We start from the raw sequence: 16,862 nt of genomic DNA, 5'->3' as shown, positions 1-16,862 counted from the left end.
AGGGACACCAACTGGAGACATGACGTTATTCCTGCCTTGGGCACAATCTCAGGCTCTGCTTTGCATAACAAAGCCCTTCACACAGCTCGATGATTTGTCACCCTCTAAAAGATCCATTGCCCTGCATGAGTCAAGCGGCCTGACTTCACCAGGCTGTTACATCCCTGTGCAGAACTGACCCCCCAAGGCAGAACTCCGACATCCCAAAGCAGGACTCTGCTGGGCAATGACTTGTGCAGACACTTCTCGGGATGACTTTGCCAAAATGATGGCACAACGAAGCACCACTCTCACGCAGTTTCCCCATCAAAGCATCCTCCCAAAAATATCCAGGAAGGAACATAACCTCCCCCTCATACTGGAAACACATCTCACCTCCATTTGCATTTGTCCCTCACCTGTGTTTGCTTTTGTCTGGGATTTTTGCTGCTGTTCCCTTGCGGGATGTAGCCTTGTCTTTCATTGCATTGTAGGTAAGAAATCATGGGTGGAGCTGGCAGGGTGTTTTCTCATTTCTTAATTCATTCTAAAAGGCTAAAGAACTTCGAACAGGCTTTTGTATTGGATTAGGCAAAAGAATGCAGTGCTGAGAGTTAATTAGCCATCCAGATTTCATACAGCTTTTGTAGCTGTCATTTCCTGGAATGAAAAGAAATATAATGATGTATTGCAAAGATTATGAAGGAAGATTGGGATATATCAGAGATATTACTTTAACTGAAAAAAAACATCAGAAAAATGTCCTAGTTTCTGTGTAATTCCAAAGCTCAGTATATGGAACAAAACATCCAGGGGAATTAATTACGTTTTTGTTGAGGTTTTTTGCGAGCTTTTTAAATCCCAAGGAAATCTGTGTGCAGGAGGGTATCAGTCATCTATACACAGAACTACATAAAGTATCATTAGAGAACCCTCCAAATACATTGATTTTTTTTCCAGCAGTACTGTATCAATATTTTCACCACAGCAAAAAAAGAAATGTAACCTTCATTATGAAGTATTTTTCTGTGGGTAACTAAACCACTGTGTATCAGGGAAAATAAATAGCTGCCTCCCCACATCTTCTGTGTAGAAAGTGAACTTCTTGCACTGCTCTTGCAGAAGAGCTTTGTAAGTTTAATGTATTACTCCCTCCTCCCACCAGCAACTGCCTTATCTCACCTCATTTTACATTATTTGACTTTTTTTTTTCTCTCTTTTAACCCTATGAAGCAAAGACTCCTGAGCTTTCCAGGCCAGGACTGTGCTCATTTCCAGCCCAGCAGTTACTCGTGGCTGGATTATTCCCATTTGTCTCTGTGCCAACATCATAATTTGATTCAATAACTCTTCTACCTGGCATTTATTCTCATAGCAACCTCCTTCCAGCCCAGCTATCATTTAGTCAAGACTGAACAAACCAAGGGGTTTGGGGGCACCTCTCCAGGGGCGTGAAAAGTGCCACTGACCCTCCTGGACCCTCCTTTAACTGGACTCCGGCAAGTCACTGTGTTCTAGCACTGGACTACTCTGAGTCAGGCACAGAAACACAAGATCTTATGGCCAGAACATAAAAACAGTGGACTTTGAACTGCAAAATCTTTGTTGTTGTTGTTTTTTTCCTTTACTTCCTGCTGGTTTGATTTATTCTGAGCATCCTTTCAATGCAGCTGTTCAGGCAGTTGAAAGTCCCTTGACATATAACTGTTAATATTAGCTCTGGTGACTTCAAAAAGGAGGTTAGACACAGACTACAGTGAAGGTCCTGAGATATTCCACTGGTTTGTTTCACTTATTTGTCCTCTTGAAAAATGAGCCTGAATTACGAACTTGGGTTTTGTTTGCGCTTAATGTTAAATGAAATGAATGTTGTTCTTTCAACCCAAGGTAATATTACTCTTAACTGTTCTTCCAGAATATCCTGAATTACTTATCAACACTGAAGCTGAATCCATGTCACTGCTTGCCAGTTTGGTGTTACTCCAGGGCAGAAATCTGCCTTCTCCGTCCCATACAGGGATTAGCTGAGCTCTGCATGATTATCAGCAATTTTTATGATCTGTGTCTAGAGAGTTTAAAGTACTCCATAATGACATAACTTCTCACAATATTTATACCCTGAGTAGCACTGCAGAATCTCTACTGATCCAGCCCTGGGAATCTAAAACAAATTCCCCCAAGTATCTCAGGAGAACCTCTTTCACAATCATACTCAAAAGTGACTTAGACCTAAAGATTCAGACTCATCCAGCCTGGCCTTCCCTATACCTACATAGTTCTTTTCATCAGGAGCACAAAAAGTTACCCACTGGGGCTTTTTTTTCTTCCCTCCAACAGCTCCTTCTCCTCTGAACTGCTCCTTCCTCTCCACACCTGTGCCCCAGTCATAATTGCTATTCCACAGTGTCCTTCCAACCCTACATCCTTTGGTTTCACAGCTTGTGAAAGAAATACATGTTCCTCTGTTTTTCTGCCCAGCCCCGGGTATTATTGCACAAAAATCCTTCCCGCTCATCACACCTTGCTCACAGCCTGGATTTGCAGCACACCCTGTGTTATGCTGTACAAAACAACACGTTGTTATTTTGCTTTCCTGAAAGCCATTAATCCATTAATCTGAGCTTCTTAGGGGCATTAGAAATGGGAAAGCAGCTCAGCTCTCGTCTGAATTTGCTGCAATTTTTGGCTTTTTAGCCTATCAACCTGTGACCATCCTGGAAACTCAGTGACAACAGCCTAAATGACAAGGGGTGAGTGTCGTGTGTGTCACTGTCACCCACAAATGGGACTCAGGGTGCCACCAGCAGGGGGTTGTACCTTCTGATGCCCCTGAGCACTCTGCCAGTGCTCCAGACACCTGGAGGGCTCCCCTAAACCCACGGTGGGATGCAGTGGTCTTCAAAATGTCCAGGAGAAGCAGAGGATGAGAATAAAAGCCTGTGGTGGTGAGGACTAAGATGTTATAAAGGACTTGGAAGGGTGAAGGAAGAACTGTGCTGCACCCCCCAGCAGCTTAGGGGGCACCACAGCTGGGGGTTTGCAGTTTTATTGAGTGCACATTTGGGCATAAACTGGCTCTAAGCTGTGAAAATAATTCTTTCCCTGGTGATTGGCTTTCCTTTGGCATGGATTAATCACCCCCAGGTTTTTCTGTTTATTTACCAGCTGTCTCAAGGGGATGGTGGGGTTGTGTTTGTTTGTCCATTTGGCAGAGATCATCAGGTCACCATGCAACACCACAGCAAGACTTGGCACCTCTGGTTTTTCATCCCAATTTTCCCAGAGACTATAATTACCCCTAAAAATGACCCAAAGAGGACAAAGATTGAGGCTTATTTTTACTGAGGATGGAGAGCCCTACAACAATCCTATTTCCTGAATAAACTGTGTTAACCTATTTCCCAACACAGTGAGTTGGGAACATTTTGGTTTTCAGTAAACTCAAATTTCAAGGCTATGTCAAAATGGGCAAAGAGGAACCCTGGAGCACCAATCACTGCTGTGACCATTTCCTGAAAGGGAAAGCACCTCTTGAACCACATTCTTTTGCAACATCCCTGAATCAAGAAAGGCAGGACCCAGCACAGGCTTGGAGACCTGTGTCATGAACTTGTCTGTTCACGTCAAACTAAAGCAGACTGTGTTTATTACAAAATAATCTACAACTGATCTGTCTCCAAAGGTCAAAGTAAAGGCCAGGCAGAGGTGAAATGATATACAAATTCTGAGATAAAGCAGATGATGTTCCTTGGAATGTGGACTGGGATCCACTGCTCAGTCAGTGCAGCATCAATCACAGCCACATCCTTGCAGACACAAGGCTTCTGACATGCCAAAAAATTAAAACACCCCCCTACTTGCCTCCAGTGCAGACAGCAAACTCCCTTCTGAAGACAGAAGCTTTGCTAATATGGAGGGAATTGCTCTTTTTAGAATTCTGGACAAAACCCTAAAATTGCACATCTATGCAAACCACAGAACTTCCTGCCCTGGCTTGATCCCCACTGACAAACACCATCCAAAGAACTCCAAGTTCTCCACATCAGAATCTCCCCATAGCACATCCACACCTGCTCTTGCTTTTCAGCACCATCCTCCCAGGAGAGCCTGTACAAAATTGGTGTTTTCCCTTTTCTTGTGCCTTTTCCCCAGCAGCTGCAGAATGGTGGGCAGGGGTTTTATTCACGAGCCATGAGTGGTGCTGCGGAAAGGGTGGCACTTGCACTGCTGACAGTTGTGGAGTGACAGCATTTCTCTTACATAACACCTGGCCACAGGCCAGCAAACAAGGTGGACTCGACAACTACAGCCTTCAGAGGGGACAAATCCCTGCCTTAGTTAAAAAACCTGCTTCTGACCCACCGCAGGCTGTGCTTGCACTGCACAACAACAGAAAGAGAGATATTTCAAACAAAATCTCAAATCTTGTCAAAGTTGATTCATCTGCCAGAAAAGCTCTTGTCAGACAATATGTGAATAACCTTTTCCCTTCTCTTTCCCTTTTGTAAACCAACTCTGACACCTGCGTAGGGATTTACCTTTTCATTGTAACTTGTTTTTATTTAGTTTGGTGTAGGAGCCCAGGGGCATGAGTCAATGGGAAGGCAGTTATTACTTACATCAGGGAAACCAGCTGAAATGTTTAGCAGTGTAAACACACAAGACCAGGAGTAAGACAGACTTAATTAGCATAGCTAGTCTGGTGACTAGGATGCCATTGCAAAGACAAAGAGAACTTTGAGCTTATGAGAAGATGGGACTAAACCTGCTTAAGGGAAAAGATTCAATCAACCCCTTACAATAAAGATAAACAACACGGGCATTAAATAAACTTGAACCTTAGACAGTTCAGGGAGGCAGTTGTCTATCACATGAATGGTGTTTTTCAGATTAGCAGACTTTTCTACCTTTGCCTTCCACTCCACCTCCTTTGTGACAGAAGGAGGGCCCCTAAATCATATGACTGGATAAAAAAGATCGCACAGTGTGAAACACTCCTATTTGCCACAGACCTGGGACAAGGAGGTCAAGGCAGAACTCAGAGCCAATCAGAGAAGAACTGAAATGAACCTTCTGCCTTTTTTCTCTACGGAAACATGGGCCCTTATTCTTCTTTCCGTGGCCCTCCTGCTAGCGTGAGTAAAATATTTTTTATTGATTCTCTGCTCCTGCCATTTCTCTCCTCTCACCATTGCTCACTTTCACACAACTTATCTGCTGAAGAGTGGGTGTGATTTCTAGTTTTCCAGCATCTAACCAGGCTGTGGGATGTAGCAGAGAAGTCTAAAGACTGTCCAGGTGTATGATCTTGCTCCAAGGTTTGGAGTATTCCCATCCAGTTACGAGATTGCTGCTAAGCATCAAAGGAATAATTGAATAATGATGATGCCAGGTACCGGTTACCATCAGGGTGCTGGTTTCAGTCAGGGTCCTGATCCATCAGGTTATTTTTCACAGACATCCAGCTGTGCCTCCCTGGCTGAGGCTGCTCTGCAGGCAAGCCAGCAGAAGATGACCCTGCTGCTCAGGTGGAGAGCAGCAGAAAGGCATCAGGAAAAGAATATTTGTAGGACCAGTTTTTACTCCTTCTGACTTCTTTGTCGCCCAACTGAGATTCTCCTCAGGGTACCTGGACCAGGAGGGGTCCTTTGCAGAGCTTTGATTACCATCCCAGGTCCCTCTTCACAGCCACCCGTGCTGGGGGAAGGAGTGGAGCACAGGGCAATGTCAGCCACCTGCTCCTGGCTTTCCAGGCAAAACCCCACAGCAGAAATTTACCCCCAGAGCTTCAGGAATTTCCTCTTGCTAATGAGGAAATGCTGTCCTTGGCTTTGCTGGTGCCATTCAGCAGTGCAGCAGGGCAGGGCTGGTTAAAAACCTCTTTGCTGGGGCAGTGTCTCCACCAGCAGCTCCTGCCCTGACAAACTGGGCAGTGCTGACAAGCCCTGAGGCAGAGCCCTGCCAGCCATAAACCCCAAGGATTGATGTGGTGCACACCAGCACAGCCCATTTTTCTGCCCTGGCAACGCTGCAGCCCTGGCAGCTCAGCAAGCTCAGAAAGTTTTAGCCACAGTTATCAAATCTCTTCCTGTGATTTGGATCACTCAAAAGCCTGTTTGGGGCTGACTCTTACAAAAAAGCCCCCAAACCACACCAAAACAATAAAACCAAAAAAGCCATCCTCAATCTTGACTCAAAACTCTCATATTTCTGTAACTCTGTGGCTGTCTAAGGTTGGTGGTTACCAGACTTGCACCTTCTGCAGGCACTTGTGATTCTGTTGTGGCAAAAGGGACTAAACCCAGATCTTTGTGCTCTGATATCAAAGCTAAAATAGAAATTTCACTGCCCATTGACACAGAGAGGTTGTTTAGATGCTTCTTGTCCACCTGGGGCAACACTGCTCCAATTCACACATGAGGGAATATCAGACATTTCTGGTTCACATCCATGGTAGGAAGAAGTGATGATTATTCTTAGGCTTTACACTGAATGGTCCTTTTCAGTCTGCAGAAAACCCCGACACATTTTAGTTGGAGGAGTGTTAGACAACGTTTTCCTGGCCATGTTTCAAATGGTTTAAGCCTGTTTTCCCACAGTATTTCTGGGCTTTGTAACCAGCCCAGCCTGACATTTCCTGGTCCTCCCGCAGCCCTGGCTACCTATAAACATTACAAATGAGAATCCACAAATGTCTGATTCCTAGTACTGAATTAACCTTTGACAAAAAAGATTAAACATTGACAGACTGAGTTCTGTGAAACCTTTTTCCACCTGAGTACACCCAGCTCTCCATTTTTCACCTGTCCTCTTTGGACCATAAGGTAGGATCTGCTTTTTTTCCTCTGGTAGAAGCTGTGCTGGGCGGGACTGATTTAATTTGGGGTCCTCAGAATTTAAAAAAGCATTGCAAATTGTAATGGAGATCCTTCCTAAGTCTCAGCCTAGACTTTGGCTTTTCAAATAAGCATCCCCAAGATCCTGCCTGAGCAGCTGCTGCCTCGTGGCCTGAAGAGGATCTCTGATAACATCCCCCTGCCAAACCTTCCCTGTTTTACATCCCTTCTACAATGAACTGCTCACTTGGGAAGCTGCAGCTACTAACTAAAACCAAATATTTTGAGGAGCTCTTTCAACACAGCCAAAGACGAGCTTCAAAGGGCTGCAGCCCAGGCCCTTGTTGAGAAAGAGAAAGCCCAGAGGTAGAAGCAATAACTCTAGAGCTGCCAGGAAGGGTGCTTCAGAGGAAAGAAATCTGCAAGGCTGTCAATAAAATCTAAAGAGAAAACAATCAAGACAAGGCTTCCACTCAGCTAGTGCTGGACTAAGGGAGGGAGAACAATTAATGAAATTGAAGTACAGTTTGACAAAAGCCCTGTTTGGGACATAATTTCTGGCACTGCTTTGATTTTTTTTCAATAAAAACATGTGAGCTTGGTGTTCCATCTTCCAGCTCTGTTTTCTGCCTCTCCTTTGGTAGGCAATGAGCTCCTCTCAGGACTTTTGCTAAAGACTTTGAAATGCTATCTCCAGAGGTGCTCTGGTGGAAACAATTGCTTTCATACCAAAAGGACCCCTCTGAAGTTCTGTGTGAGCCTTACCATAATTACCAAGTAGTTTTTTACAGGGCCATTTTCACTTGGACTGCTTTTTTCCCACCTCTTGGATCAACCTCCTCTCCCTCACCTCCCAAGGGATGTTGCTGCAGCCTCCAGGTTTGGGAGAGCTCACAGCCCCAATGCCACAGTGATGTAACACTGCTGCCTTTTCTGTCCCACAGATATGGGACCTGGCCATTTGGTTTGTTCAAGAAGTTGGGCATTCCTGGGCCAAAACCTCTGCCTTTCTTCGGGACGTGCCTGGAATACCGCAAAGTGAGTGCCCGAACCCCCCTGGCTCCAGCTGCCTTTGCTGGCACAGATACACAGTGACGATAACTTATCTCCAAATGCCACCTTCTCTGCCACTCAGGCCTTGTGCAAAGGCCAGTGTGGGATAAGGCTCAGCAGCGCAGAGCAAGGGGCATTCCCAAAGGAGCTCTCCTGGCTGGCTGTTTTCCAGCTGCCCTTTGGCAGCGCCCTGGCAAACAGCTCACTCAAAGCACAGTGCACATTTATGCCTCATCATGGCTTTAGAGGGAAGGAAGGCTCATGAAGCAGTTCTGAACATTAGTTTAGAGCTATTCCTCTCCACCCACCATCTCCAACACCACCCCTTCCATTGCATCCTCTCTCAGATAATTCCCCACCAACATTGCCAGAGCTCAAGGAGCATTCTGAGACACTCTCAGACATGTGGTGGGATTTTTGGGGCTGCCCCGTGCAGGGCCAGGAGTTGGGCTTGGATGGTCCTTGTGGGTCTCTTTCAATCCAGGATTGTCCATGACAGTTTTTAAATTGCTTCCCACAGGGTTTCCTGGAATTTGACACTGAATGTTTCAAGAAATACGGGAAAGTCTGGGGGTGAGTATGAACCACTGATCTCTTCTGAGAGTAAAACTAGAATCTGTACAAAGGGGAGAAAATATCCTTTAGGAAAGCTCCCTTTTCTCCACCTGCAGCCCTGACAGTCCCAACAGGATGAGAACGGCAGTGACAGGGTGCTGCTGGTGGCTTACATTGGAGCCTGGTGACACAGAGCTGTGTCACTGCCACATCATACAGAAACTGTTTTGATCAGTGCTGTGAAAATCCGTTTAAATCTGGTAACAAAAGGCCTTCACCAGCCCCTAACAAAACCATCAGCTGAACTATTTGCTTAAGCAGGATCTGGAACTGGGAGGTTGGGTTCCTCTGGTTTACCAGCAGAAGAAGAATGTGAGTGACTCCCTTTGGAGTTGATCCAAAGAATTCCTTGCGCTGCTGATCCACACCTGCTGCAGCAGGAGCTGCTGCAGTCATGGCTGTTCTGTTCTAGACACCTCCTCCCAGAGCTTCTGTCACTATTGTTTTAACTTGGGCTACAACCTTGCATATTCTGTATGATGCATCCACTGGTCCCTACAGCAGCTTTAAAACATGGAGTCTGGAAAACGTATTTTTGCACAAATGGGTAGAGAGCACAAATCAGCTTAATCTACATCTGTTCCAGGAAAGCACTCAGAACTGGCAGCTTAAGAAGACAAAAACAAGGGCTGAGTTTCATCTCCAAGGATGTCTCAGTGCTGTCAGCCCAAGTCTCCAGACAACCAACTCAAGAGCCTGAAAGGGGTCGAACAAGTTTTCCTTCTAATACTGTAATGTGTTTAAGTGCCTGGAAAAACACAGGGAGTCAGGGGAGGAAGTGAAGACACTTGCTTCATTTAGTATCTGGTCCTTTGAGCAACTGAGCCCTGCTCATTTCCCAGTGAATTTGGAAGGTGTTTATCCCCCTTCACCATTTACAAAACCAGATGGGAAAAGGTCTGGGAGTTCTTTTCCCTCCCTACTTTATACATTTCTCTACTCGGACAACAGAGCAACAAGGCCGGTGATGGAAGAACATTTTTCAGCACATTTTGTCTCGTGGGCATCATCCAAGCCTAACACTTCAATTTTCTGGGGTTATTTACCTGCCTCCTCTTGTCTCCCCACCAGGATTTACGATGGCAGACAACCCACGCTGGCTGTCACGGACCCCCAGATCATCAAGTCTGTGCTGGTTAAAGACTGCTACACCACCTTCACCAACCGCAGGGTGAGAGCAGAAGTGCTCTGTGTGATCTACCACAGAGTCCGGGAAAAGGGCAGGAGGAGACTGGCATGCCAAGCATCCTTTGGGAACGAGTGGCTGCGCTGTAGGGATTGCTGAACACGGCCACTGCATGTCACTGTTCCCCTGCCTTACAGCCTGGACTGCACACACGGGCTGGCAGAGGGAGCAGACGAAGTCTGTTCTCACACTTATCTATATATTCACGTACAGACGTATGGATTTGGGTCTGTGTGAGCCTGTAAGGGTGCACACGGGCAGGGATGGGACGTGGTGGGTACATACAGACATGCAGATGTTGGGCTGACTGGACTTGTTCTGGGGCTGGGCACGGCACCTCACAGCTGGCTTAGTGTAGGAAAGGGGATTATCTATGGATGTGTGCCTTGAGATAGGCTGTTTGTCAGGCCACAGCCTGCTGCCAGCAGCAATGCCCATGGAAGAGCCCAGGCAGGGGCTTGCTTGGCACATTCCCACCCCTGCAGGCAGGGGCTTGCTTGGCACATTCCCACCCCTGCAGGCAGGTTGCTCTGTTTGCTGGGATTGACGCCTTCCCTTTCCCCCTGCAGCGCACGGATCTGGCCGGGGTGCTGAACCAAGCCATCTCATTAGCTGAGGATGACCACTGGAAAAGGCTCAGGACTGTGCTCTCTCCAACCTTCACCAGTGGGAAACTAAAGGAGGTAAGCCAGAGGGGCAGGTACAGACTAAATCAGAGTCAGCAAGCAGAGTTTTCAGGCTGAGATTATCACAAGGGTCTGATTTCTTCAGTCAGACCTTGGCAACTAAGCTGGCCTGCTTAATTTATGCCTAACTGAAACCAGAAAAGTCTTAAAATAAAACCTGAGCGGAGAGATCTTATTTGTAAATATTCATGAAACTCCCTGTAGTCTTCATGAGCCTGTGTAAAGGAGTAAAATGTGCTGTACTGAAGTGAGCATGCCTGGTTTGTGTTACAGATGTTCCCTATAATGAAGCACTATGGGGAAGTTTTGGTGAAGAATGTTCAAAAGCAAGTGAAAGAGGACAACTCAATACCTCTAAAGGAGTAAGTGGCCGCTAAGAGCACCAAGCAGAGCAAACCTTGTTAAAAGTGCTGTGGTTCATTGGCCACCAGCAATGCAGATCTTTCCCTGGGTCAGCCAGGGCTCTGAAAAGAGGAATGGGACCTGCTGAAAGCCTGACTGGAAATTTAAAAGGGGAAAATGTAATCCGGATGTTAGGAAACTTCCCAGAGGTAGACAGGAAGGAAAACGCTCCAGCACAGCTTTGTGAATCCACATATCCAAGATAACTCCAAGACTGGCAGGAAAACCAGTTTTTCCTGCGTACACTCAGGATCTCAGTGCAGCACCTTCTCCTTCCCCAGGACAGGGGGGCTGCTGACCTCTGTCCCACACAGAACTCTGGGATGCTCATCCCTCACATGCCCCGTTGCTGGGGGCACTGAGGCTGCAGAGTGGCCTTAAGTGTTTTGGCCTTATCTGTGCCTCGTGGGCTCTGGACAAAACCTTGTGTATTGCACCCCCAATTTCAAACCAAAAATGCAGCAGGGGCAGCTGCACACCAGGAACCACAAACCAGCAAAGCTCCCCTTGAACCAAAACCCTGCAAGGGGAGGGCTTGGGCAGCTTGGAACAGGGGGTTGTGCTGGGTGGAACTAAACCACTCCCAGGGCTTGTTTGAGGTGCAACGTCAAGATTGCACCTCAAACAAGATGTGCTGCAACCCCTCCTCAAGAGGTTACCATGCTGAATTCCACATGCTGTCCTTCCACTAACCCATTCCATGATGTTGTAAAATCCTTGGAAAAGCTGTCTGACTTCAAAACCTCTGCAGGCTGGAAACAGCAGCTCTCTAAAAATCTATCCCCTTCTCTCTAAGTGCTGTTCAGTACCACATAGCCAATTTTCTTTTCAAACCTAAGGCAGCAGGTCTTCTGAGACTCTATATTTGACTGTCACATAGACACGAGGAAAAAAAAATTACATTCTCTCAGTCCAAATATTTAACCACAGTCTATTTTTTTCCACCTTCCCTCAGCATCTTTGGGAGTTACAGCATGGACGTGGTCACCAGCACTTCCTTTGGTGTGAACATTGACTCCATGAACAACCCCAAGGACCCCTTTGTCAGAGAGATGAAGAAACTGGTCAAGTTTGACTTTTTTAGCCCAGTCTTCATCTTGTCATGTAAGTGACTCCAGGTTTTGCTTGGATAACTTCCCTTGCTTGGAATGAAATCCTACTGGCCCGTCTCATCATTTCCTTGCTGTGAGCTTCGTGCTGAAACCCTGGGGAGGAGATGGGTAAAAGCTTCCTCCACCTTTGGCATCCACAGTGCAAGAAACTTATGAACCACCCAGAAATATCCAATTAAGTGCTGGGAAATTATTCAAAGATTGAAAAGCAAGTGAGGCTTGAGGAGAGCGCTGCTATCTGAAATGCATTTTCTGGAAGAGAGTGCTGAGTGGGGACTGTAATTAGATGCAATTTCCTCCAGTGCAATAGCTTAGCAGCAATGGACCTTAAATTAAAGTTAGATACCTTGCTGGAACCCAGGGAAAGTTTGGATCTGTGCATAGAGGAGGTTCTGGTGCTGTATATTTCATGAATCTATACAGAATATCAAGGTCCAGTTTCTGTGAGGAAGGAAACGCTTTGAAAGGGACTTGAAAATGTTTGCATGATCACAGCAAGGCAGTGAACAGCTCAGCCTGAACAAAGAACTCAGAATTTTCAATATTTCTCTTCTGAGCCACATGCCTGTTGTGTCCAGAAGTAACCTGTTCTTAGAAAACAGAGCCTTAGAAACAGGAGGTGGAATATGCCTTGGTCTTCTCTTAAATGAATGATTATACCCACCTTGGTTGTGCCCATTTGGCACAAAAACTATTCCAGGGGAATGAAACAGAGGGGGAAAAAGGCAAAGCCTGTGCTTTTCTCACGTAAAGAATTTTAAAAAGGAAATAATTTCCCAGTAGCATCTACAGCTATCTGATACGAGGAGGGACTTATTTACAGAGTACAATTTAATTCTCTATTTGTTTTTCAGTTGTTTTCCCATTCCTTATTCCTGTTATGGCCAAGATGAACATAAACATCTTCCCCAGTGATGCTGTAGATTTTTTCATGAGATCCATTGCCAAAATTAAGCAGGAACGTGAAAAGGAACCTCACAAGGTGAGTGGGAATTTGAGAGCAATTGTGGTAGAAAGTACACTGAGGTGAGACATAATTAGGGTGATGATATCAAAGGCGAAGAAGAAGTACAATGACTCAACAAAACCCTGAGCCTACTCAAGTGTAAACACTTCATTTTAATACTGTCAGAACAGCCCCACCTGACCCGTCCTGGCAGACAATCAGGGGGACTTTGTACATCTGTGATCTGAAGCTAAATCCAGATAAAGGCTCAGCAGAACTGGACTAAGCTTCAGTCTGCAGCACTTGTAATGAGAGAGTGAGAGACTCCCTGAAGAAGATTAGGCAGAGGATGAGAGAGTGCAGAGTAAGCAGCACATGAGCAGCAAAATCACCTTTAGGGTTGTGCCTTCCCCTCTTGCTTTTCAGAAACTGCAGCTGCTTCCTGACAAAATTCTGCCTTTTACAGTTTGGATCCCTTTCCCCAAATTCATTCAAGACACTGCTCTCCCACTCAGTGGGATAAGATAGACAGGTTTCCAAAATAAAAAAGCAAGTGTTATGTTTTTCAGTATGGAATTTGTGTGCATTTTGGGGATGCTCTCAGTCTAAAAATGGTGCTTAGGCTGTGAAATCTGCTTATCTGAGCCCTCCAAGGAACCTGTCACCAAAAGAGACTCTCCTGCTTTCCCTCTCAGGGCAGGGTAGATTTCCTGCAGCTGATGATCGAATCCCAGCGCTCAGCCAGCCAGGGGAAGAACGAAGAAAATCACTCATATAAAGGTAACAACACCCAAACCCTCGTCATGGGCACAGGGGCAGTGGGAGTGAGGAGAATATGGGGAGGTGTTTGTGTCACCATCATTTTCACTGACCAGCTCCAGATGGAACTCTGTCTCCTGGTTACAGTACCAGAGCTAAGATCCCTGTCCAGGGAGCTGGACTGCCCTGTCAGTTATTTACACTCAGGAAATCACCTGCCTCCTCTATAAAATGGATTTTTCCAGGCAGGTAGAGCAGTTATAAAAGCATTATCAAAAAACAACTGCAACAAACCTGCCTCCACACCACCTGCTGCTGCCTGGTCCTTGCTGAGACCATCAACCAACACTGCTTTTCTCATCTCCCCACAGCCCTGACTGACACAGAGGTCCTGGCCCAGGCATTCATCTTTATCTTTGCTGGGTATGAGCCCACCAGCAACAGCCTTGGTTTCCTGGCCTATGAGCTGGCCCTGCACCCTGATGTGCAGGAAAAGCTGCAGCAGGAGATCGACGCAGTCCTGCCCAACAAGGTAAGGAGGACCCTGAGTGATGGGGAGGACTGTCTGACCCTGCTGCCCTCCTGCGTCAGTCAGGGCAATGAGAAATCTTTAGCTCCTAAACACCATGGATTTTCCAAGAGCTTTGGGAGACACACACTGAGAAAACTCAGCCCTGCAGTGATTTTCTTTTGGCAGCTGGAACCTTCCAGCCACCGCAGCTGCTCAAACACATTTGCCACACTCTGCACCCATGCACAGGAGGATGTGGATTTCCAGGCATTTCCATAACTCAGGGGTGGAAAAATTAACCCAATCACTCAATTTCTACCTTGCATTTTGTTCTTCACAAATTTGGGGCAGTGGGGGTTGGGGACACTCTGGTTCCCACAGTCATTTGAGGACAACCCAGTTCAGATGCCAACATACCTGGTCACCTTCCTCCCGTTGCCCTGCAGGCTCCCCTCACGTACGAAGCAGTAATGAAACTGGAATATCTTGACATGACAGTGAACGAAACCCTGAGGTTCTATCCCCTGGGGGGAAGGATTGAGAGAATGTGCAAGAAAGACGTGGAGATCAACGGAGTGACCATTCCCAAAGGGGTGGTGGTCACCATCCCACCCTACGTCCTGCACCGCGACCCCGACTACTGGCCCAACCCAGACGAGTTCAGGCCAGAGAGGTACAAAAAGCTTAATGAAAGGGAGGAAATATCACACTGCTCCTTCCTCAGCAATTAAGCATTAATCTCTGATTAGCTTCCTAATGGTGTTCTTCCTATCTTTTTACAAACAATAAGGATGAGAAATTGCAGGCTCGCGGGAATGTCATTTTAGAGAAGAAAATGAGCTTTGTGCTTAAAGCAGGGTTTCAAACAACCTAATCTTATTGGGAGAACACCACCCATACCTCACAGGGTCTTGTACCCAATTTTTAAGCTTCCAGAGAGGGGGTAAATGTGGAGTTTTTGTAACTGCTGGCCATCCTCTGTATAATCCTTCTTGTTGAACCTGTTCCCTTCATACAAGCTTCTACTAAATATGCCAGACTCAATCCTTCCAGAATTGCCTTCCCTCTTTGTTTTCAAGGATTACCTTCCCTAGCTGGTTATTTTTGGAACTGATACCTACATCTCATTCCCAGAGAAACTGAAGCCATAGGCTGCTCTGAACCAAAAAAACTTCTGGTTCTTCTCTCTCCTAGTACCACAGACAGGAAATATCTGTCACTGTGGGACAGGCTGTTGCCTGGATTTTCTCCTTGCTTTCAACTTCTGCTAATCTGGATGGACAGAATTAAAACCAAACCCTCAAGTGGGACCCCACCCTGTCCTGGACATGGGCTGGGTCACAGCACTCAGTTTCTGGGGTACCCTGAGACACCTTAGGGAAAACCCAAACCAGGCTGTGCAGGGCACCAGTGAGAGATCCCTGGATAAATATGTAGGTTTTGTGTTTTTGCTGCCTTCATTTCTTTTCCCCAACCATCATTCAGGTTCAGTAAGGAGAACAAGGAGTCCATAGACCCATACACCTACCTGCCCTTTGGGGCTGGTCCCAGGAACTGCATCGGGATGAGGTTTGCTCTCCTGACTCTGAAAGTGGCCATTGCCTCCCTGCTGCAGCATTTCACCTTCCAGACCTGCAAAGAGACTCAGGTGAGGAGCCTGTGGAGGCTGGAGGCTGGCACGGCATGGGTGCCAGTGCCAGAGCTTTGCACTTCCAGCACTAGGGATCCAGTGGTGTCTGAGCCTTTCATCTCTGCATCTTTCACTTATCCCTCTCCACCTGTGTTTTCCCTCTCATTGTTGCAGATCCCAATCAAGCTGAGTTCGGTGGGGCTCTTAACACCAGAGAAGCCAATTATTCTGAAGCTGGTGCCCCGGACCAGCACGGAGTCTGCCAAGAAATGAAACACAGCCACAGCCCCCCAGCATCCAGGGACTGCCGTGCTAACAAAGGGATCACACATCACAGCAAACCTCTCCTACACATACAGACACAGAAGAGCAGCTACAGCTAATTCTGGAAGCAATTACTACATATTTACTAATAAACATAGCTGTCAGAAATGTGACGTGAATCACTGGGCAGTGACAATACACAGTCCCCTTTATTTTGATTGCTAAACAAGAAATAAATCCAAATAAGAAGCTGATCATCCACTTCTAAGGGGACTTCTCCATCTGGAGGGAAGGAATTACTGCCACATCCAAGAAAAACAAGGTGTGATGGAAATTCAAGCTGCCAGACCTCACCGGGCAGGGACGGGTGCTGTTCTTCTGGGTGTATCCATGCTTGAAATTTCATGTGTTCTAATTGAGACGACTGGTGTGAGACTACACATCCTAGTTACCAACCCTCTCCTGTGCCATGTGTTAATTAAACTAAAGTGTGTACAAATACTGTCATTAAAAATGTTTGAGAGCTGCTCTGTGTTGTGTATAGCGGCTGATCACTTCCTATTTAAAACCCGTATTCAGCCTCAACCCTTGAAATCATCCATGTACATTGCTTTCCACTTAATTTAATGAATCTGATCCTTCATTTAACGCCATCAAACCCTCCCATTTGTACGGTATTTTACAAACACTCTGGCTCCCACCTCTTACTTTGATTAAGAGGTTGCCTTCGGTTCAGCACCGGCCAACCCTTTCCCACGCTGGAGTGACAGAGGATGGGTTAGAGGGAGCAGCAGTTCCCAGGAGGAGAGGACAACCCTGCAGGAGAGTCAGTGTTCTGGGAGGAATGGTCTGCACACAGCCTGGAGGTGAGCCTTTCCTCCCA

At 46.4% G+C, this 16,862-nt stretch overlaps 1 protein-coding gene across 1 annotated transcript; it reads left to right on the top strand.

The window, feature by feature from the left end:
* The first annotated feature begins 4,992 nt into the window (after window positions 1–4,992).
* Window positions 4,993–16,507, top strand: LOC136297912 (cytochrome P450 3A9-like). The gene is made up of 13 exons (XM_066198237.1): window positions 4,993–5,114; window positions 7,760–7,853; window positions 8,389–8,441; window positions 9,555–9,654; window positions 10,239–10,352; window positions 10,629–10,717; window positions 11,713–11,861; window positions 12,724–12,851; window positions 13,511–13,595; window positions 13,946–14,106; window positions 14,532–14,758; window positions 15,571–15,733; window positions 15,890–16,507. Exons 1-13 carry the CDS (start codon window positions 5,044–5,046, stop codon window positions 15,986–15,988), a joined length of 1,533 nt encoding a protein of 510 aa, XP_066054334.1. The 5' UTR covers window positions 4,993–5,043; the 3' UTR covers window positions 15,989–16,507.
* Window positions 16,508–16,862: the final 355 nt, after the last annotated feature.

The sequence above is a fragment of the Chamaea fasciata genome, unplaced genomic scaffold, assembly GCF_029207755.1.
Source record: "Chamaea fasciata isolate MVZ Bird 193981 ecotype frontalis unplaced genomic scaffold, bChaFas1.0.hap1 SCAF_16, whole genome shotgun sequence".
NCBI lineage: Eukaryota > Metazoa > Chordata > Aves > Passeriformes > Sylviidae > Chamaea > Chamaea fasciata.
Note: the sequence above shows the minus strand (reverse complement) of the source record. Positions and strands in the feature narration are given on the sequence as shown.

Excerpts from the sequence above, each read along its gene's own strand:
- LOC136297912 (XM_066198237.1), top strand. The coding sequence starts at position 5,044 with ATGAACCTTCTGCCTTTTTTCTCTACGGAAACATGGGCCCTTATTCTT. Across the intron at positions 9,655-10,238 it reads CCACCTTCACCAACCGCAGG|CGCACGGATCTGGCCGGGGT; the intron begins GTGAGAGCAGAA and ends TTCCCCCTGCAG. Across the intron at positions 14,759-15,570 it reads GACGAGTTCAGGCCAGAGAG|GTTCAGTAAGGAGAACAAGG; the intron begins GTACAAAAAGCT and ends ACCATCATTCAG.